Here is a 23,604-nt window from a genome sequence, read left to right as displayed (position 1 = left end):
ACGACATTCCTATCCTCCTCACATAGTTCAAGGTTCATCAGACCTCAACCTATCTTGGTTGTCTTTCCTTCTAGATGCCTTCCACAACGGGGACAGCCTGCCAGAAATGGTCAAACTGCGCCTGGTCCACCTGTACGGTGCCATCATTACCGGCTATAAGGTGAGCAGAGGTGGACTTGCATGGGGGGTTAAAGCAAAGAATTGACAACTCAAAATGTTCGACTTTCAAGAAAAGGTCGGGGCTGGTCTTGGCTTCTTCCAATCTTCTTCCTGTTGTCATGTGGGGCTGCTTTTTTGGATTTTGAGACCAGCTTTGTCTTGGAACCATGTTTTTCAACCAGCATTCCTCCTGAGGTTCCTAGGGGTTCCTTTAGCTGTGAGGAACAGTAGATTGGTCTCCCATTGGGATTGACCCCCCAAGGCAAGGGGCAGTTTTCCACTAGCCACCAATGTACGGTGTACTTCTACAATGACCACTGATGTTGGAGGACACCACACCCTTGTTTCCCCAAGACCTGATCGTTGTGTCGAGGGTTCCTTATGGGGTAAAAATGGCTGAGAAAGGCTTTTATAGAAACTATTAAATCCAAAGACAGCCAGGAAACTCTCATTTTTAGGAAAAGCCGATGGTTGCCCACATGGGTGGTTGCCCACATGGATGGTTGCCCACATGGGTGGTTGTCCACATGGATGGTTGCCCACATGGGTGGTTTCCCACATGGATGGTTTCCCACATGGATGGTTTCCCACATGGATGGTTTCCCACATGGGTGGTTTCCCACATGGATGGTTTCCCACATGGATGGTTTCCCACATGGATGGTTGCCCACATGGATGGTTTCCCACATGGATGGTTTCCCACATGGGTGGTTTCCCACATGGATGGTTGCCCACATGGATGGTTTCCCACATGGATGGTTTCCCACATGGGTTGTTGTCCACATGTTCCTCCTATGTAAGATGTCCCAACTGGTCATGAGTCCTGCCTGGGCTGCAAGGTCCCTCACCAGAGATCAGGTGTAATGAACTATAGAAAAAGCTCCGCCATACTAATAATCTCCACCAGGGGCGTCCCTAAGGTTGGTGTCACCCGGTGCGGTAACACGTGGTGACACCCCCTCCGACGATCCCCGAAGAATGGATGGGATCTGCGGTTTGAGCATAATGGATTGGAATCCGATCCATTCTGCTCCCCAGTCTGCAGATCCGATTCATCCTGCGGGGATCGTCGGCTTGCTTTACAACTTACCTTTATGTGGAGCGGGTCCGGTGTCACCCGGTGCGGCGCACACCCCCCCACACTTGCCTCGGGACGCCACTGATCTCCACCACAGCTTCTGTTAGCGATACTCTGTCTGCTTCTTTTCATACGTGCAGAACGAAAAAAAAATAACAAAAATTGATTCGTTTCGGATTGATTCTTTAGGTTACTAATTTTGTTCTTTTGCATTCGTTACGAAATTTGTTTCGTTTATTCGTTTTCAATCCATTTTTCCCAACGGGTTCGAAGTATTCGAATCGAATTAGAATAGAAAATATCAAATCGACCTGAACTCCTTGTGAAGAATAGCTGGTTCTATTCCATTTGAAATGTGAGCTTCCGAAGACGGCTATATTCATTCTATTTTATTCTGTTCTACGCTGATCAATTTTTTTTTCTATTCTATTCCTTTATTTTGTTTTCTTTTTTTGTTTTCTATTCTATTTTTCTCTGTTCTATTCTGTTCTGTTTTATTATTTTATTCTATTTTTTTCCTATTCTATTCCTTTATTTTGTTTACTTTTTTTGTTTTCTATTCTATTTTTCTTTGTTCTAGTCTATTTTTTATTCTATTCTTTTTGAAATTAGAATTTTGGAAGACGGCTATATTCTTTCTATTTGATTCTTTTCATCTCTATTCTTTTTTTTCTATTCTATTATTTTATTTTCTATTGTGTTTTTTTCTATTCTTTTATTTTCTGTTCTTTATTTTCGATTCTGTTCTCTTTTATTCCATTCTTTTCTAAACTCGATTTTTAGAAGATGACTGTACTTTCTATTTTATTCTATCCTTTTTTTTTCTATTTTGTTTTCCTATTCTATTATTTATTCTATTCTGTTCCATTCTATTTTCTGTTTTTATTTTCTAATCTATTCTATATTATTCTGTTTTATTGTATCCTATTTTCGAAATTCAAATTTCTGAAGACGGATATAGACTTTCTATTCTCTTTTTTTCTATTTTATTCTATTCTCTTTTTTTCTATTTTATTTTCTGTTCTATTCTTTTTTTATTCCAGTCTATTCCATTTTTATTTTCTATTCTATTCTTTTATTATTCTATCCTATTTTTTCAAAATTCAAATTTCGAAAGTTGGCTATATTCTTACTAATTTGTTTTATTCTTTTTTTTTCCCTATTCTTTTATTTTCTATTCTGTCCTTTTCTATTCTATTCCTTTCTTTTCTATTTCTTTTATTTTCTAGTCTATAAGTTTCTAGGCTATTCCTTTCTTTTCTATTTTTTCTTTTTTCTATTCTATAATTTTATATTCTATTCCTCTATTTTCTATTTTATTTATTTTATTTTCTATTCTATAATTTTCTATTCTATTCTTTTATTATTCTATTCTATTCTTTTTTCAAAATTCAAATTTCGAAAGTTGGCTATATTCTTTCTAATTTATTTTATTCTTTTTTTTTCCCTATTCTTTTATTTTCTATTCTGTCCTTTTCTATTCTATTCCTTTCTTTTCTATTTCTTTTATTTTCTAGTCTATAATTTTCTAGTCTATTCCTTTCTTTTCTATTTTTTCTTATTTCTATTCTATAATTTTATATTCTATTCCTCTATTTTCTATTTTATTTTCTAATCTATAATTTTATATTCTATTCTTTATTTTCTATTTTATTTATTTTATTTTCTATTCTATAATTTTCTATTCTATTCCTCTCTTTCTATTTTATTTCTTTTATTTTTTATTCTCTAAAATTATATTCTAATTTTTTTTTCTATTCTTTTCTAATGTTTTATTTTATATTCTTGTATTCTGTTTTATTCTATTTTCGAAAATGCTAATTTTGGAAGACTGCTATATTAACAATAATAAATCTTTGAAGGAAATCAGCAATATATTTTACATTTCGAATTTGTTTTAGAACTTTTGAATTTGTTTCAAATTCAAATCATTTGTTATTTTGGCCTGAAATATTCTTTTCTATTCTATTTTTTTATTATGTTCTATTTTCAAAATTCAAATTTCAAAAGATGGCTATATTCTTTCTAATTTATTTTACTTTTTTTTTTTTTTTTCCCTCATTCTTTTATTTTCTATTCTGTCCTTTTCTATTCTATTCTATTCCTTTCTTTTCTATTTTATATCTTTTATTTTCTATTCTATAAAATTCTATTCTATTGTTTTTTCTTTTCTAATGTTTTATATTCTTGTATCCTGTTTTATTCTATTTTCGAAAATGCCAATTTTTGAAGATGGCTTTATTAACAATAATAAATATTTGAAGGAAATTGGCAATATGTTTTACATTCAAATTTGTTTTAGAATTTTTGAATTTGTTTCTAATTCAGATCGTTTGTTATTTAGGCCTGAAATATTGTTTTCTTCTATTTTTTTTATTATGTTCTATTCTAGTTTCAAAATTCACATTTCAAAAGATGGCTATATTCTTTCTAATTTATTTTATTTTTTTTCCCCTTATTCTTTTCTATTCTATTCCTTTCTTTTCTATTTTATTTCTTTTATATTCTATAATTTTCTATTCTATTCCTTTTTTTTATTGTATCTTTTATTTTCTATTCTATAATTTTACTATTCTATTTCTTTCTTTCCTATTTTATTTCTTTTATTTTCTAGTCTATAAAATTCTATTCTATTTTTTTTTTCTTTCAATTATTTTCTAATGTTTTATTTATATTTTTGTATCCTGTTTTATTCTATTCTATTTTCGAAAATGCGAATTTTGGAAGACGGCTATATTAACAATAATAAATCTTTGAAGGAAATCGGCAACATGTTTACATTTCGAACTTGTTGTAGAATTTTTGAATTTGTTTCGAATTCAGATCGTTTGTTATTTAGGCCTGAAATTTTGTTTCGTTACTCTTGTAATTTCGGAAATTCAGATGCATCTGAATCTCTGAATAACGAAAATTTTGTCCGAATTTTAATTGGGAGCAAAACGAACCGCATGTCTACCTTCCAATAGAAAGTTATGGGGGGCACTACCACAGAGCCTTCGACTGGAGAAGCTGTGATGAGTACTTGTAGAGAGGAGCATCCTAGTTTTGGGGGTGTTTTGAGGGTAACAGTTACATGGGCTGGAGGAGCCTGGAGGAACATTCACCCTCACTGGGAAAAAGCTGCAGGAGGTGTGAGAAGCTGTGATGAGTACTTGCAGAGAGGAGCATCCTTGTTTTGGGGGTATTTTGAAGGCAACAGTTCCATGGGCTGGAGGAACATTCACCCTCACTGGGGCAAAGCTGCAGGAGGTGTGAGAAGCTGAACGTGGACAATTTTGTAACTTGATGATCTGTCTGACTTCAGAACCTTGGAGGTGACCCCTCTGTAGACATGGGGTGTCCCCTCTGTAGACATGGGGTGTCCCCTCTGTAGACATGGGGTGTCCCCTCTGTAGACATGGGGTGTCCCCTCTGTAGACATTGGGTGTCCCCTCTGTAGACATGAGGTGTCCCCTCTGTAGACATGAGGTGTCCCCTCTGTAGACATGAGGTGTCCCCTCTGTAGACATGGGGTGTCCCCTCTGTAGACATGAGGTGTCCCCTCTGTAGATATGGGGTGTCCCCTCTGTAGACATGAGGTGTCCCCTCTGTAGACATGGGGTGTCCCCTCTGTAGACATGGGGTGTCCCCTCTGTAGACATGAGGTGTCCCCTCTGTAGACATGGGGTGTCCCCTCTGTAGACATGGGGTGTCCCCTCTGTAGACATGAGGTGTCCCCTCTGTAGACATGGGGTGTCCCCTCTGTAGACATGAGGTGTCCCCTCTGTAGACATGGGGTGTCCCCTCTGTAGACATGGGGTGTCCCCTCTGTATACATGAGGTCATCTCTGGTCATATTCTCATTATTATATTTTTTCTTTTCATCTTTCATCCCAGCTGTCCATGTCAACATTATTAAATGTCTTGTGTTCTCTCTTGTAGACCAATGCCCTCCTTCTCATCAGTCCATCCTCCGTAGAGGTCCTCATGCTGGTCCTACAGAGCTGGTGCGCTAGTCAGGGTGCCCGGAACCTGCGCGTCCTACAGTTGGCTCTGAACTGTGTGATCTCCATGATCCACATCCTGCACAGCAGCAACCCCGGCCAGAGGAGGGTGGAAATACGACACATCTTGGATAGCTACTTCAAAGTCCTCAACTGCGACCGACCCCTGTGCTCGGCCGAAAGACTTGCGGGGCCACACTGGGAGGAGGGGCTCCTGACGCTGCGCATCAACATGCTGCGTATGTATTCAGTGCTCGTTGGTCTGGGATTCTTACCTACGGGGGTCACATCTCAGCTTTTTGTCGGAACCTATTCATGGACTTTTTGGGTAATTTGAGTGTGTGAAAGACCCAACGGGGACAAGGGCTTTTGGAGGGGACTGCAGGCTAGCCTCTTGCCCACTGACCATGAGCCCTAGCATCTGACTTGGCTCTATTCTTTAGGGGGTGTGCGCCTGGGGGGACATGGACTTGAATCTGAAGTAAAGCTACTCCAAAGGTCTCACTAGGCACACACCTCCCAAAGAACAGAGCCCACTCAGATGCCAGGGCCCATGGCCAGTAGGTAAGAGGCTAGCCTGCAGTCCTCTCCAAAAGCCCCTGTCCTGGTTAGGTCTGTCAAAGAGTGGCAGCCTTGTGGGCTTGGAGGAACCCTTGCATGTGCTTTGGGGTCATTCAAGTTCCAACCTTGGAGCTTGGAGGAACCTTTGCATTAATTTTAGGATAGTTCAAGCGACAACCTTGGGGGGCTTAAAGGAACTTATGCATGTTTTGGGTAATTCAAGTGCCAACCTTGGAGGAACCTATGTATTCATTTTAGGGTAGTTCAAGCGACATCCTTGGGGGCTTGTAGGCACCCTTGCATGTGCTTTGGGGTCATTCAAGTGCCAACCTTGGAGGCTTAGAGGAACCCTTGCATGTGCTGTGGGGTAATTCAAGTGCTAACCTTGGGGGCTTGGAGGAACATTTGCATTAATTTTAGGGTAGTTCAAGCGACAACCTTGGGGGGCTTGGAGGATCCATTGCATGTGCTTTGGGGTGATTCAAGTGGCACCCTTTGGGGCTTAGAGGAACCTATGCATTCATTTTAGGGTAGTTCTAGCGACATCCTTGGGGGGTTGGAGGGATCTATGCATGTGTTTTGGGGTATTTCAAGCGACAACCTTGGAGGAACCCTTGCAATATGCTTTGGGGTAATTCAAGTGCCAACCTTGGGGGATTGGAGGGACCTCCTCCTCCTCCCTCCTCCTCCTCCCTCCTCCTCCTCCCTCCTCCTGCTCCCTCCTCCTGCTCCCTCCTCCTGCTCCCTCCTCCTGCTCCCTCCTCCTGCTCCCTCCTCCCTCCTCCTGCTCCCTCCTTCCTCCTCCCTCCTTCCTCCTCCCTCCCTCCTCCTCCCTCCCTCCTCCTCCCTCCCTCCTCCCTCCCTCCTCCTCCCTCCCTCCACCTCCCTCCCTCCCTCCCTCCCTCCCTCCTCCCTCCCTCCCTCCCTCCTCCTCCCTCCCTCCCTCCCTCCCTCCTCCTCCCCCCTCCTCCCCTCCTCCTCCCCCCTCCCTCCCTCGCCCCTCCCTCCCTCGCCCCTCCCTCGCCCCTCCCTCCCTCGCCCCTCCCTCCCTCGCCCCTCCCTCCCTCGCCCCTCCCTCCCTCGCCCCTCCCTCCCCCCTCCCTCCCTCGCCCCTCCCTCCCGCTCCCCTCCCTCCCGCCTCCCTCCCCCCTCCCTCCTGCCTCCCTCCCCCCTCCCCCCTCCCTCCTCCCTCCACCCTCCCTCCCTCTCCCGCCTCCCTCCCCCCTCCCTCCTCCCTCCACCCTCCCTCCCTCCTCCCCCCTCCTCCCTCCTCCCTCTTCTTCCCTCCTCCCTCCTCCCCCCTCCTCCCTCCTCCTCCCTCCTCTTCTCTCCTCCTCCCTCCTCTCTCTCCCTCCTCCCTCCTCTCTCCTCCCTCCTCCCTCCCTCCCTCCCTCCCTTCCTCCCTCCCTTCCTCCCTTCCTCCCTCCCTTCCTCCCTCCCTCCCTTCCTCCCTCCCTTCCTCCCTCCCTCCCTCCCTCCCTTCCTCCCTCCCCCTCCTCCCCCCCCCTCCTCCCCTCCCTCCCTCCCCCTCCCTCCTCCTCCCTCCTCCCCCTCCCTCCTCCTCCCTCCTCCCCCTCCCTCCTCCTCCTCCCCCTCCCTCATCCTCCTCCCCCTCCCTCATCCTCCTTTCTTCCTTCCTTCTTCCTCCCTATCATTGCTGGGAAAATCGTCCGCAAAATTTTCAACATGACCAATGGAAAAAAAAAAGGTGCCAACCCCAAAAAACGGTCAAACAATTAACCCACTAATGGTGCGAGAATCGCCCGAATTTAGATCCGTCTATGGCCGGCATTAGTAACTTTGTGACTTAGTAACAATGTAACAGTGTGGCCCCCCCAGTGACGCCCCCGCTCTTCATTTCAGGGGCCATCCCGGAGATGCTGAACTGCCCCGATCGTCCGGTCCTGCAGGCAGTCTTCCTCAGCAATAACTGCTTCGAGCACATCATCCGCCTCGTCCAGAACAGCAAGGTAGGTGCCGCGATTTCCTCCTCCCAGCCCCGCCCAGAAGGCGGTCCTAAAGGAACATAAAATATGTGCAAAGTCGATCTATTTCCTGTTTGAGCCAAAATCGGAAAAGAATATGAAAAGGACGAGAGAGGCGGAGACCGAACCTGAAGAAAATGCATCGGGCCCCCGAAAGGCGTGGTAGTGCCGAGCCCCCGAAAGGCGTGGTAGCGCCGGGCCCCCGAAAGGCGTGGTAGCGCCGGGCCCCCGAAAGGCGTGGTAGCGCCGACCCCCGAAAGGCGTGGTAGCGCCGAGCCCCCGAAAGGCGTGGTAGCGCCGGGCCCCCGAAAGGCGCCGTAGGGCCGGGCCCCCGAAAGGCGCCGTAGGGCCGGGTCCCCGAAAGGCGCGGTAGCGCCGGGCCCCCGAAAGGCGTCATAGGGCCGAGCCCCCGAAAGGCGCGGTAACGCCGGGCCCCCGAAAGGCGTCGTAGTGCCGGGCCCCCAAAAGGTGTGGAATTTTCTAGTGACCTCCTGTCATGGGCAGTAAAGGTTTTCTGGACTCTTGTCTGTGGAGCTCCCATCCCCCTCACATTCTGTACACCCAGGAGACGGGTTTCCTCCCACATCAGGTCCGGAGCTCCTCCAACGCGTCCATCACCCAACATAGGGCCGGTTCACGCTAAAAACGCCGTCCAGATGCGTTTTCACATGCGCCTTTTTCACGCTTTCCGGTGTGTTTTTGATGCATTTTTATGCGCTTTGGTGTTTTTGACACGTTCTGCTGGGTTTTTGATGCATTTTTTACGCTTTCTGGTGTCTTTGATGCATTTTTGAGGCGTTCCCATTTGTTTTTGATGCATTTTTTATGCGTTTTGGCATTCTGGTTGATTGTTGCTGCATTTTTTATGCGTTTCGGTGTTTTTGATGCATTTTTGAGGCGTTCCCGTGGATTTTTGATGAATTTTTTATGCGTTTCGGTGTTTTTGATGCATTTTTGAGGCGTTCCCGTGGATTTTTGATGCATTTTTATGTGTTTCGGTGTGTTTTTGATGCATTTTTAAGCATTCTGGTGGATTGTTGATGCATTTTTTATGCGTTTCGGTGTTTTTGATGCATTTTTTAGGCGTTCTGGTGGATTTTTGATGAATTTTTGAGGCGTTCTGGTGGATTTTTTTATGCATTTTTTTATGCATTTCGGTGTGCTTTTGATGCATTTTTGAGGCGTTCCCGTGTGTTTTTGATGCATTTTTGAGGCGTTTCGGTGGGTTTTTGATGCTTTTTTTTACACTTTCCGGTGTTTTTGATGCATTTTTGAGGCGTTTCGGTGTTTTTTGATGCTTTTTTTTTTTACACTTTCCGGTGTTTTTGATGCACTTTTTACGCTTTTTGGTGTTTTTGATGCATTTTTGACGCGTTCCGGTGGGTTTTTGATGAATTTTTGAGGCAATTCCGTTTTTGATGCATTTTTTTGCGTTTCGGTGTGTTTTTTATGCATTTTTAGGTGTTCTGGTGGATTGTTGCTGCATTTCTTTTATGCGTTTCGGTGTGTTTTTTGTGCATTTTTGAGGCATTCTGTTGGATTTTTCATGCATTTTGTATGCGTTTTGGTGGGCTTTTGACACATTTTTGAGGCGTTCCCATGTGTTTTTGATGCAATTTTTACGCGTTTCGGTGCGTTTTTTACGCATTCCTCTTCATTTTCCTCTTCTCTTCGTCTTTAATTTAAATAGGGACATGTGCGTTCCGGTGCATTTGTGATGCGTTGCACCGCGTTTCAGTGCAGTTCTGTGCAGGAAAAATGCTTTCTTTTTTTTTTTTCTCCTGCCTCTGGAACGGCCAGCACTGATGTGAACTACGACACCGACAACCAAATCACCGACAACCAGATCACCGACAACCAGATCACCGACATTCTGTGCGTTTTTGGATGCAGAAGAAAAAGCGACAAACGCATGGAGTGTGAACTGGCCCTAAAGGGTGACTCTAGCCCACCTATAGCCGTTGTTTTACCCCCCCCCCAAAAAAAAAAAAAAGAATCTGAGAGACGAATGGCGGCTGAATGAAATGTCACAAAGCAGAATTCCCGGAGTGTAAAGCCTCAGCTGGAAGCTGCTGTTGCGCTGAACGAAGGAGAGTGGCGGCTCGTCAGCGATCGATTCGGCTTCACTGCTCTGTGTTTTCTGCATCGTTACGTCTGCTAACCAGCGAGAGGCGTGGCTACGCGTTTCATCCTAACCACATGACACCAGAGGGGTGTGGCTTTAGTGTCTGCATTTTGTGTGCCGCGCCGATCTCCTCCGATTTCCTCCGATCTCCTCCTATGTCTCTGTGCATTCCTCTTCACTCCTTGCTTTTCTGGGGGAGATTTCACAAAAAGGCGGCAGATTTCCCTTCCTGATCAGGAGCAGTGTGGGACTGGGGGGGGGAGGGTCTTCCCTGAACTTCCACCTCGGGGGTCGCAGTGCCAAGCTGCCCACATTGGGCGTAAAGAGTAAGGCCAAAATAAAACTTAATTTGGGGACCTTTTGGCAGTTCCTGTACGTCCTCCGCTTCTTACCCCATACGCTGTGACCACATAATATCGCCTCAAATCCTAGTTATTTTTTTAAAAAGTGGCCATTATTTAAAAGAAAAAGTGTTTTTTTTTTTTTTTTCATTTTTTTTTTTTTAAAAAGTGAGTTATTTTTTTAAAAAGTTATGTTGTTTTTTTTTGTTTTTTTTTAAATAGTTTTTATTTTTGTTAATAACTCATTTAAAAAAAAAGTGAGTTATTTAAAAAAAAGTCATTATTAAAAATGTGAGTTCTTTAAAAAAGAAAAAAAAAAGTTATTTGAGTTATTTCAAAAAAGCGACTTATTAAAAAAAAAAAAAACTTTTTTTATAACTTTTTTTTTTTTTTTTTAAATAATTCGCTTTTCTTTTGAATAATGACTTTTTTTTTTATAAAGAACTCACTTTTTAATATTTTTTATATAACTCACTTATAAAAAAGTTTTTTTTTTTTTTTTTTTTGTTTTTTTTTTTAAAGTAAGTTATTTAAAAAAAGTAATTATTGAAAAAGTGAGTTCTTTAAAAAAAAAAAAGTCATTAGTCAAAAGAAAAGTGAGTTATTTAATAAGATAAAAAGTTATAAAATAATTTTTTTTTTTAAAAAGTGAGTTACTTAAACAAAAAAAAAAAAAAAAGAAAAAATAAAGAAAAAAAAAATTATATATATACAGTGGGGATGGAAAGTTTGGGCCCCCCCAGCTAAAAATGTGTATTAATGTGCATAAAGAAGCCGAGGAAAGATGGAAAAATCTCCAAAAGGCATCAAATTACAGATTAGACATTCTTATAATATATCAACAAAAGTTAGATTTTATTTCCATCATTTACACTTTCAAAATAACAGAAAACAAAAAAAATGGCGTCTGCAAAAGTTTGGGCCCCCTGCAGAGTTAATATCTTGTACTGCCCCCTTTGGCAAGTATCACGGCTTGTAAACGCTTTTTGTAGCCAGCCAAGAGTCTTTCAATTCTTGTTTGAGGTATCTTTGCCCATTCTTCCTTACAAAAGTCTTCCAGTTCTTTGAGATTTCTGGGCTGTCTGTCACGCACGGCTCTTTTAAGGTCTATCCATAGATTTTCAATGATGTTGAGGTCAGGAGATTGTGAAGGCCATGGCAAAACCTTCAGTTTACGCCTCTTGATGTAATCCCCCGTGGATTTCCAGGTGTGTTTAGGATCATTATCCATTTGTAGAAGCCATCCTCTCTTTAACTTCAGCTTTTTCACAGATGGCATCAAGTTACCATCCAAAATTTGCTGAAATTTTATTGAATCCATTTTTCCTTCTATTCGTGAGATGTTCCCTGTGCCACTGGCTGCAACACAACCCCAAAGCATGATTGATCCAACCCCATGCTTCACAGTTGGACAGAGGTTCTTTTCATTAAATTCTGTGCCCCTTCTTCTCCAAACGTACCTTTGCTCATTCCGGCCAAAAAGTTCAATTTTAACCTCATCGGTCCACAGAACTTGTTTCCAAAATGCATCAGTCTTGTCTATATGTTCATTTGCAAAGTTCAAACGATGATTTTTGTGGTGAGGACGTAGAAGAGGTTTTCTTCTGATGACTCTTCCATGAAGCCCATATTTGTACAAGTATCTCTTTATAGTGGAATAGTGACCACAACTCCAGTGTCTGCCAGATCTTTCTGGAGGGATCGTGCCGTCAAACGTGGGTTTTGAATTGTTTTTCTCACAATCCTGCGAGCTGTTCTGTCTGATATTTTTCTTGGTCTTCCAGATCTTGCTTTAACTTCCACTGTTCCTGATGACTGCCATTTCTTAATGACATTCCGAACAGAGGATATTGACATCTGAAAACGCTTTGCTATCTTCTTATAGCCTTCTCCAGCTTTGTGAGCATCAACTATTTTCAGTTTCAGTTTTCTAGACAACTGCTTAGAAGAAGCCATGGTGCTGATTGTTGGGGCAAGGTCAGATGAGTCGGGGCATTTAAAACCTTTGAGATTGACATCACCTGGTCTTCCCAGACGATGATTGAGAACAATCCATGACACTGGCAGGTCTCAGCTTGGCAAAGGGGGCAGTGCATGCTATAAACTCTGCAGGGGGCCCAAACTTTTGCAGACGCCATTTTTTTGTTTTCGGTTATTTTGAAAGTGTAAATGATGGAAATAAAATCTAACTTTTGTTGACATATTATAAGAATGTCTAATCTGTAATTTGATGCCTTTTGGAGATTTTTCCATCTTTCCTTGGCTTCTTTATGCACATTAATACACATTTTTAGCTGGGGTGCCCAAACTTTCCATCCCCACTGTATATATTAGTATTATTATTGTCATTAGAACAATTATGATAATTTAATATTTTTATTATAATTTTTATTCTAATGACAATAATATTAATAATATATCATTAAATATTAATAAATCAGCATAATTTTATATGGAAAAAACTATTAATATTTTTATTATATTTTATTTTTATTAGTTTTTTTTCCATATAAAATTATGCTGATTTATTAATATTTAATGATATATTATTAATATTATTGTCATTAGAATAAAAATTATAATCTAATAAAAAATGTAATAATACAATATTAATATTTGCAATCATTTTTATAATAAAAAAAAAAATTATATTTAGTTATTTGTCATATATATATATATTTTAAAAGACCACTTTAGTAAACAAAAGCCGCAAATCCTTTGCCGGTGTTCAGTGTTGGATTTGCGGATGACAGAATGATGCTGCGATTTTTAGTTGCTGCAATGATTTCTAGGAACGCTGGACATGGAGAGAGGGCAGAATTCCCAGCTCCTCCCCCTTTTTGCAGATTCTGGGGTTTTCATGGCATAGACTAGTGCAAGTAGATTTTTTTTTTTTTTTACCATTAGCGCCGCCTGCTGGCGAATTCTGGTATTGGCCGTGTGGAGTAAAATATTAGAGTCGTCTCCTCATTGATTGGTCAGGCTTTGGTCAGCTAAGCAGTGAGGGTCCCATTGTGGGGGGGAGGGGAGAGGTTCAGGTCTGGTTTCTTGGGGAGCCCTGCGCCTGTCTTGATGAATCCCCCCCCCCCCCGTATCTTCACTTCTTGCTGTTGTCACCCCATCTTGTGTTTTTTGTGTTGGGACTCTACATAACTTTTTTGGCTGGAGTCAGGCATGGTGTCACCCCCTGCCGGGGCTTTAATCTGTCATGTGATCTCCCCTGGTTTGCCCCTCTGGGGTGCCTCTGTGCATTTCTATATGAATCCACTAGGGGGCAGAGATACCAGAAATATGGTGTCAGTGGCCCACTTGTGGATGCTCTGTAGCCGTGGTCTCCAAACTGCGGCCCTTTCAATGCACTTATCCGGCCCTTGGGGCACTATTCCTCCCACTGACACCAATGATGGGGCACTATTCCTCCCACTGACACCAATGATGGGGCACTATTCCTCCCACTGACACCAATGATGGAGCACTATTCCTCCCACTGACACCAATGATGGGGCACTATTCCTCCCACTGACACCAATGATGGGACACTATTCCTCCCACTGACACCAATGATGGGACACTATTCCTCCCACTGACACCAATGATGGGGCACTATTCCTCCCACTGATACCAATGATGGGACACTATTCCTCCCACTGACACCAATGATGGGGCACTATTCCTCCCACTGATACTAATGATGGGGCACTATTCCTCCCACTGACACCAACGATGGAGCACTATTCCTTCCACTGACACCAACGATGGGGCACTATTCCTCCCACTGACACCAACGGTGGGGCACTATTCCTCCCGCTGACACCAACGGTGGGGCACTATTCCTCCCGCTGACACCAACGGTGGGGCACTATTCCTCCCGCTGACACCAACGGTGGGGCACTATTCCTCCCGCTGACACCAACGGTGGGGCACTATTCCTCCCGCTGACACCAACGGTGGGGCACTATTCCTCCCGCTGACACCAACGGTGGGGCACTATTCCTCCCGCTGACACCAACGGTGGGGCACTATTCCTCCCGCTGACACCAACGGTGGGGCACTATTCCTCCCGCTGACACCAATGATGGGGCACTGTTTCTCTTTCTATGTCACACTGACTACCTGCCCAAAGCTCCGGCTGGGCACAGTCCGGCCCCCCTAAAGTCTGAACACCAATAACCGGCCCCTTTTGTTCAGAAGGTTTGGAGACCCCCACTCTAGAGGAATATGGGGAGAGGGTGAGGTGGAGCCGTGATCCGGCCTGGGGGGGCAGAAATCATCCCCATGGACATGAGGAAAAAGTCGAACAAAGCTGTGTAGAGTCCCTTTATGACACCTTCCCCTCTCTGTGTGACACCTTCCCCTCTGTGTGACACCTTCCTCTCTGTGTGACACCTTCACCTCCAGTCTTCATGTAACCTCTTCTAATCCCATTTTGACAGCTGTATTTGAGCTGTGGTCGCAGTGCGGAGGAGATCGATCTGACCACTCACTTACTGACCGAGCATGACATCACCAAGGTATGTCCTGGGGGCGGGCACACTGAATAATCTGCAATGGGGATTGGATAGAAATAGATAGGAGGTCGGGGCTCCTGTCCAGCCAACAGTCACATTTCAGTGGACCCCCACATACTGGGCACGGCGGGGGGTACAGACCTGGGAACTCAGCACAGGGATGGTGGGAACCCCTCATAATGGGCACAGCGGGTGTACAGACCCGGAAGCCCAGCACAGGGATGGTGGGAACCCCTCATAATGGGCACAGCAGGTGTACAGACTCGGGAACTCAGCACAGGGATGGTGGGAACCCCTCATAATGGGCACAGCAGGTGTACAGACCCGGGAACTCAGCACAGGGATGGTGGGAACCCCTCATAATGGGCACAGCGGGTGTACAGACCCGGAAGCCCAGCACAGGGATGGTGGGAACCCCTCATAGTGGGCACAGCGGGTGTACAGACCCGGGATCGCAGCACAGGGATGGTGGGAACCCCTCATAATGGGCACAGCATCTGTACAGACCCGGGAACTCGGCACAGGGATGGTGGGAACCCCTCATAATGGGCACAGCGGGTGTACAGACCCGGAAACTCAGCACAGGGATGGTGGGAACCCCTCATAATGGGCACGGCGGGTGTACAGACCCGGGAACTCAGCACAGGGATGGTGGGAACCCCTCATAATGGGCACAGCGGGTGTACAGACTCAGGAACTCAGCACAGGGATGGTGGGAACCCCTCATAATGGGCACAGCGGGTGTACAGACCCGGAAACTCAGCACAGGGATGGTGGGAACCCCTCATAATGGGCACAGCAGGTGTACAGACCCGGGAACTCAGCACAGGGATGGTGGGAACCCCTCATAATGGGCACAGCGTGTGTACAGACCCAGGAACTCAGCACAGGGAGGTTGGGAACCCCTCATAATGGGCACAGCGGGCGTACAGACCCGGGGACTCAGCACAGGGATGGTGGGAACCCCTCATAATGGGCACAGCGGGGGTACAGACCTGGGAACTCAGCACAGGGATGGTGGGAACCCCTCATAATGGGCACAGCGGGTGTACAGACCCGGGAACTCAGCACAGGGATGGTGGGAACCCCTCATAATGGGCACAGACCCGGGAACTCAGCACAGGGATGGTGGGAACCCCTCATAATGGGCACAGCGGGTGTACAGACCCGGGAACTCAGCACAGGGATGGTGGGAACCCCTCCTAATGGGCACAGTGGGTGTACAGACCCGGGAACTCAGCACAGGGATGGTGGGAACCCCTCATAAAGGGCACAGCGGGTGTACAGACTCAGGAACTCAGCACAGGGATGGTGGGAACCCCTCATAATGGGCACAGTGGGGGTACAGACCCGGGATCGCAGCACAGGGATGGTGGGAACCCCTCATAATAAAACAAGCTGTTCACTGGCTGGAGAGTTGAACCCTAACTCTAAAATATTCTCTCTTGGGTGGACGTTCCCTTTAATCGGTCTGCATTGCCCAGGATCTCTCCCTCTCGGTGTGCACTGACCTGTAATGATTGTTTCCGCCACTAATGAGCACTAACAAAGATGTCGCTTTGACTGAGCGTGTGCGGTGGGCTGCGTGTGCGGTGGGCTGCGTGTGCGGTGGGCTGCGTGTGCTTTGCTTGGTGTCCTCCTCCTGTGATTGGTCCTTGTCATTGCTGCTTAGTAATATGCATTGCTGTTTCTGGAAAGTGATCAGGAGAGTCCCGGGAGTGTCTGCAGCTCTTTGCCCGCCCTTCACCCCTGCGGTTCATTTACACGCAATGCATTCTAGGGAGGCCATTGCATTGCGTGTCACCAAACCGATTGTAGGTGTCACTTCCAAGGAAAGTTTACTGAATTACGGCCAAAATCTGATTTTTTTTTTCCAGCCTCCCTAATACATGTACACAGTTTTTTGGGTATACACCCATAGGCTCCACCCACATATGACAAATATGCATTTTAGCTCCGTCAGACGAGACCGCTCCACTTGGAAGAAAAATATATTTGAAATATTACAATTTTGGCCGTATTCAATATATTTAAATGAAAAATTATATATATATTTATATATATCCAACAACCAACTTTTTGTTGCACAGAATGAAATCGCAATTTGTCACGTACCACACACAGACAGACAGACACACGCACGCACGCACACAGACACGTATCCAATGTGTGTCTCAGAAGCGGTCCCATCCATGTGTGTGTTTGGTATCTTCCTGATCGGCAATTTCTTACACATTTGTTATGAATGTCACTCTGTCATAGCCGGAGTTATGGAATTTAGCCTTCCATTTACCCGTGTGATCTCAGGTGAAGAAAAAAAAAGACACAGAATGCGTATTTTGAACCTTTCCGCCAAGCGGTTTATGTCCACCATTTGGGACTCAACTCCATTCAGAGGTTTTCCAGGTTCCTGTTTGTGGTCCGGATAGAATTATTATATGACCTCCGCGTGCTTTATTACTGTAAATTGTGCTGCAAAATGGAATGTCTTTTTGAAGGGCGCTTCAGTCTGGTCTGGGGCCTTTAGACTTGGTGGTTTAGATGATCACCTATCCCCCCCACCACCGCCACCACCACCACCACCTATCTTCCCCCCCCCCCCACCACCTATCTCCCCCCCCACCACCACCAATACCACCACCACCTATCCCCCCCCCACTACCACCACCGCCTATCCCCCCCCACTACCACTACTGCCTATCCCCCCATTACCACTACCGCCTACCTCCCCCCCCCCCACCACCACTGCCGCCTATTCCCCCCCCCCCCCACCACCACTGCCGCCTATCTCCCCCCCCCCCCACCACCACTGCCGCCTATCTCCCCCCCCCCACCACCACCACCACCTATCTCCCCCCCCCCCCACCACCTATCCCCCCCACCACCACCACCACCACCTATCTCCCCCCCCCCACCACCTATTCCCCCCCCACCACCTATCCCCCCCCCCACCACCACCACTACCACCACCACCTATCCCCCCCCCCACTACCACCACCGCCTATCCCCCCCCACTACCACTACTGCCTATCCCCCCATTACCACTACCGCCTACCTCCCCCCCACCACCACTGCCGCCTATCCCCCCCCCCACCACCACTGCCGCCTATCCCCCCCCCCCCACCACCACTGCCGCCTATTCCCCCCCCCCCCCCACCACCACTGCCGCCTATCTCCCCCCCCCCACCACCACCACCACCTATCTCCCCCCCCCCCCCACCACCTATCCCCCCCACCACCACCACCACCACCTATCTCCCCCCCCCCCACCACCTATTCCCCCCCCACCACCTATCCCCCCCCCACCACCACCACTACCACCACCACCTATCCCCCCCCCCACTACCACCACCGCCTATCCCCCCCCACTACCACTACTGCCTATCCCCCCATTACCACTACCGCCTACCTCCCCCCCCACCACCACTGCCGCCTATCCCCCCCCCACCACCACTGCCGCCTATCCCCCCCCCCCCACCACCACTGCCGCCTATTCCCCCCCCCCCCACCACCACTGCCGCCTATCTCCCCCCACCACCACTGCCGCCTATCCCCCCCCCCCACCACCACTGCCGCCTATTCCCCCCCCCACCACCACTGCCGCCTATCTCCCCCCCCCCACCACCACTGCCGCCTATCCCCCCCCCACCACCACCACCGCTGCCTATCCCCCCCCCCCACCACCACCGCTGCCTATCCCCCCCCCACCACCACCGCTGCCTATCCCCCCATTACCACTACCGCCTACCCCCCCCCCCACCACTGCCGCCTATCTCCCCTCCCACCACCACTGCCGCCTATCCCCCCCCCCACCACCACCACCGCTGCCTATCCCCCCCCACCACCACCGCTGCCTATCCCCCCCCCACCAGCACCGCTGCCTATCCCCCCCCCCCACCAGCACCGCTGCCTATCCCCCCCCCCCACCACCACCACTGCTGCCTATCCCCCCCCCCCACCACCACTGCCGCCTATTCCCCCCCCCCCCCCACCGCTGCCTATCTCCCCCCCCACCACCACCACTGCAGCCTATCCCCACCACCACCACCGCTGCCTATCCCCCCCCACCACCACCGCTGCCTATCCCCCCCCCCCCCCACCACCACCACTGCTGCCTATCCCCCCCCCCCCACTGCTGCCTATCCCCCCCCCCACCGCTGCCTATCCCCCCCCCCCACCACCGCTGCCTATCCCCCCCCCCCCCACCACCACCGCTGCCTATCCCCCCCCCCCCCCACCACCGCCGCCTATCCCCCCCCCACCACCGCCGCCTATCCCCCCCCCCACCACCACCGCCGCCTATCTCCCCCCCAACCACCACCACCGCCTATCCCCCCCCCCAACCACCACCGCCTATTCTCCCCCCAACCACCACCGCCTATTCTCCCCCCAACCACCACCGCCTATTCTCCCCCCAACCACCACCACCTATTCCCCCCCTCAACCACAACCACCTATTCCCCCCCCCCCAACCACAACCACCTATTCTCCCCCCCACAACCACCTATTTCCCCCCCCCCCCCAACCACAACCACCTATCCCACCACCTACCCCCCCCCCTCGACCACCACCTATCCCCCCTCAACTACCACCACCTATCCCCTCCTCAACTACCACCACCTATCCCCCCCTCAACCACCACCATCACCACCTATCCCCCCCTGAACCACCACCATCACCACCTACCCCCCCCCCCTCAACCACCACCATCACCACCTACCCCCCCCCCCCCTCAACCACCACCATCACCACCTATCCCCCCCCCTCAACCACCACCATCACCACCTACCCCCCCCCCCCTCAACCACCACCATCACCACCTACCCCCCCCCCCCCCCTCAACCACCACCATCACCACCTATCCCCCCCTCAACCACCACCATCACCACCTACCCCCCCCCCCCTCAACCACCACCATCACCACCTATCCCCCCCCCTCAACCACCACCATCACCACCTATCCCCCCCCCTCAACCACCACCATCACCACCTATCCCCCCCTCAACCAGAAATGAAGCAGCAGACAAGGTGATTACATGTCACTTTTGGATACTTTCCGTCCGCGGCAAAGTTCAGCGGCAAGCTCAACAAACGCTACACATTCAAGCAAATGGGGAGGAGCCCCAAAAATGGCCCATTTGTCAGCACAAATGGGGTAAAACAGGTGGTGAGGAGGAATTGCATCACTTCCTTCACCTCCTGTCAGTGGCCTCTAAAGTGTGATCTGAATGTGGATCGGGCCTCAGAGGAAAGGGAGATTCAGACGCATGTCTAAATCTACCCTAAAATTGTCATTTGTCACAGAAATAAGATTTGAATCTGACCGCCTTTGTCGCTTACTTGGGAATTCTGGAGAAATGAAGGTGGCATGGTGTCCCTTATGGCTTCCCACATTCTCTGCACTTCGTTTGACGTTCATCAGACCTCGTTCTGGTCGTCTTCTGAAGGACCCCGAGACCTCGTTCTGGTCGTCTTCTGAAGGACCCCGAGACCTCGTTCTGGTCGTCTTCTGAAGGACCCCGAGACCTCGTTCTGGTCGTCTTCTGAAGGACCCCGAGACCTCGTTCTCGTCGTCTTCTGAAGGAGCCCGAGACCTCGTTCTCGTCGTCTTCTGAAGGAGCCCGAGACCTCGTTCTCGTCGTCTTCTGAAGGAGCCCGAGACCTCGTTCTGGTCGTCTTCTGAAGGACCCCGAGACCTCGTTCTGGTCGTCTTCTGAAGGACCCCGAGACCTCGTTCTGGTCGTCTTCTGAAGGAGCCCGAGACCTCGTTCTCGTCGTCTTCTGAAGGAGCCCGAGACCTCGTTCTCGTCGTCTTCTGAAGGAGCCCGAGACCTCGTTCTCGTCGTCTTCTGAAGGAGCCCGAGACCTCGTTCTCGTCGTCTTCTGAAGGAGCCCGAGACCTCGTTCTCGTCGTCTTCTGAAGGAGCCCGAGACCTCGTTCTCGTCGTCTTCTGAAGGAGCCCGAGACCTCGTTCTCGTCGTCTTCTGAAGGAGCCCGAGACCTCGTTCTCGTCGTCTTCTGAAGGAGCCCGAGACCTCGTTCTCGTCGTCTTCTGAAGGAGCCCGAGACCTCGTTCTCGTCGTCTTCTGAAGGAGCCCGAGACCTCGTTCTCGTCGTCTTCTGAAGGACCCCGAGACCACGTTCTGGTCGTCTTCTGACCGACCCCGAGACCGTGTTCTGGTCGTCTTCTCAAGGACCCCGAGACCGCGTTCTGGTCGTCTTCTCAAGGACCCCGAGACCGCGTTCTGGTCGTCTTCTCAAGGACCCCGAGACCGCGTTCTGGTCGTCTTCTCAAGGACCCCGAGACCGCGTTCTGGTCGTCTTCTCAAGGACCCCGAGACCGCGTTCTGGTCGTCTTCTCAAGGACCCCGAGACCACGTTCTGGTCGTCTTCTGAATGACCCCGAGACCACGTTCTGGTCGTCTTCTGAACAACCCCGAGACCACGTTCTGGTCGTCTTCTGAACGACCCCGAGACCACGTTCTGGTCGTCTTCTGAACGACCCCGAGACCTCGTTCTGGTCATCTTCTCAAGGACCCCGAGACCACGTTCTGGTCGTCTTCTCAAGGACCCCGAGACCACGTTCTGGTCGTCTTCTCAAGGACCCCGAGACCACGTTCTGGTCGTCTTCTGAACGACCCCGAGACCACGTTCTGGTCGTCTTCTGAACGACCCCGAGACCACGTTCTGGTCGTCTTCTGAACGACCCCGAGACCACGTTCTGGTCGTCTTCTGAACGACCCCGAGACCACGTTCTGGTCGTCTTCTGAACGACCCCGAGACCACGTTCTGGTCGTCTTCTGAACGACCCCGAGACCACGTTCTGGTCGTCTTCTGAACGACCCCGCGTCCACGTTCTGGTCGTCTTCTGAACGACCCCGAGTCCACGTTCTGGTCGTCTTCTGAACGACCCCAGAATCTAAACATGGAAAAACGCAGCCACTGGTATCCCAGATGTTCTCTCCCCGTAGGATGCAACGCACAGAATGGGACCCTGTATAGCAGGGCTGAAGTGTGAGCCGATGAAGCAGCAGAAGGAGCCGATCCGCTCATGGGCTCCAGAAGGGAGATCAGGGTGACAGAGAGATGAGCCCATCACCGTGCTGCTTCTGCTTTCCCCATCCAGTCACAAGCTGGTGGTGGGTACAGGCAGACCTGGGCTCAGAGGAAGTGGGTGGAATGACGCTGGCCATCTAACTGAGCACATCTAGTGGCAAAAAAAAAAATGTTAATCTCCGGGTTGGGAGTGATTATTATTTTTGTTATTTTACCTTTTTGGCGTCTTGAATTTTTCTATCTAACCCGTCCGCTTTCGTTTTTCCTTTCTAGCGGCGTGGGAAAATGAAAAGATTGTTTGCTTTTACGGCGCCAATTTTCCTTTCCTTTGGACTTTTTTTTTTTTATAGAACTCTCTCCCTTTCTTGTACCTGCCTGGGCGGGCGGCTATAAACACGCAATGTAAACATCTCGTTATTTGGGCAGGGCAGGTCAGGCTCTTACAGCATGTCCTCTGGGTAATCCTGACTCGCCTTCACCAACCGGCCGGACCGGTTCTGCGCGGCGGTAACCGCTGTGTGACTCCCGGACAGATCTCAGGATTAGTGCTGCTTGGGGAGGCTGCCTGTCGGCGGCACTTTGTTTTCTCTCTGATCTGTCTCCATCCTGCAGAGGTAGCGCCATCTGATGCAGTCGGTGTGTATTGCACAACGCCGGCGCTTCTGTGCCGCTCCCGCCATCTCCTGTTTGCGTGAAGAGCGATCCCAAACTATCAGAATACGTTACATTCTTTTTCATCAAATAATTGTTTTACATTTTCCTTTTTTTCCCCATCAGAGGTTTTCAGACTCATAAAGATACTTCTGTCTGCTTGCACTCGCTCCAGCGCCAGATGCAGGGTATTGCAGCTTCCCCATGAACATGGTGAATCAAACTGGTGCAATGTGTGTCAGAGCGGCCACTTGTAGACTCCATCAGGGGCCACAGGGGACAGATTAGCCTGATTCATGCACCTTCAGACCTCAGATCTCCTCGATTCTGCGCCTTCAGACCTCAGATCGCCTCGATTCTGCACCTTGAGACCTCAGATCGCCTCGATTCTGCACCTTGAGACCTCAGATCACCTTGATTCTGCGCCTTCAGACCTCAGATCTCCTCGATTCTGCACCTTGAGACCTCAGATCGCCTCTATTCTGCACCTTGAGACCTCAGATCGCCTCGATTCTGCACCTTGAGACCTCAGATCGCCTCGATTCTGCACCTTCAGACCTCAGATCTCCTCGATTCTGCACCTTGAGACCTCAGATCTCCTCGATTCTGCACCTTGAGACCTCAGATCGCCTCGATTCTGCGCCTTCAGACCTCAGATCTCCTCGATTCTGCGCCTTGAGACCTCAGATCGCCTCGATTCTGCACCTTGAGACCTCAGATCGCCTCGATTCTGCGCCTTCAGGCCTCAGATCGCCTCGATTCTGCACCTTGAGACCTCAGATCGCCTCGATTCTGCACCTTGAGACCTCAGATCGCCTCGATTCTGCACCTTGAGACCTCAGATCGCCTCGATTCTGCACCTTGAGACCTCAGATCGCCTCGATTCTGCACCTTGAGACCTCAGATCGCCTCGATTCTGCACCTTGAGACCTCAGATCGCCTCGATTCTGCACCTTCAGACCTCAGATCGCCCCCATTTCTGCACCTTCACACCTCAGACGGCCCTGGTTTCTGCACCTTCAGACGGCCCCGGTTTCCGCACCTTCAGACGGCCCCCGGTTTCCTCCGCACCTTCAGACGGCCCCCGGTTTCCTCCGCACCTTCAGACGGCCCCCGGTTTCCTCCGCACCTTCAGACGGCCCCCGGTTTCCTCCGC

At 48.8% G+C, this 23,604-nt stretch overlaps 1 protein-coding gene across 2 annotated transcripts in view; it reads left to right on the top strand.

The window, feature by feature from the left end:
* The first annotated feature begins 70 nt into the window (after positions 1-70).
* Positions 71-23,604, top strand: part of NBEAL2 (neurobeachin like 2) — a 135,498-nt gene continuing 111,964 nt past the window's right edge. For both annotated transcript variants that reach the window (XM_089663812.1, XM_089663811.1), the window contains exons 1-4: positions 71-160; positions 5,159-5,459; positions 7,645-7,751; positions 14,666-14,743. In XM_089663812.1, coding sequence (XP_089519938.1) covers positions 107-160; positions 5,159-5,459; positions 7,645-7,751; positions 14,666-14,743 — 540 coding nt within the window. In that variant the 5' untranslated portion in view covers positions 71-106. The remainder of the gene's footprint in view (positions 161-5,158; positions 5,460-7,644; positions 7,752-14,665; positions 14,744-23,604) is intronic.

This window comes from Staurois parvus, unplaced genomic scaffold (genome assembly GCF_062004578.1).
Source record: "Staurois parvus isolate SC_StPar_1 unplaced genomic scaffold, SC_StPar_1.0 ptg001773l, whole genome shotgun sequence".
Taxonomy (NCBI): Eukaryota; Metazoa; Chordata; class Amphibia; order Anura; family Ranidae; genus Staurois; species Staurois parvus.
Note: the sequence above shows the minus strand (reverse complement) of the source record. Positions and strands in the feature narration are given on the sequence as shown.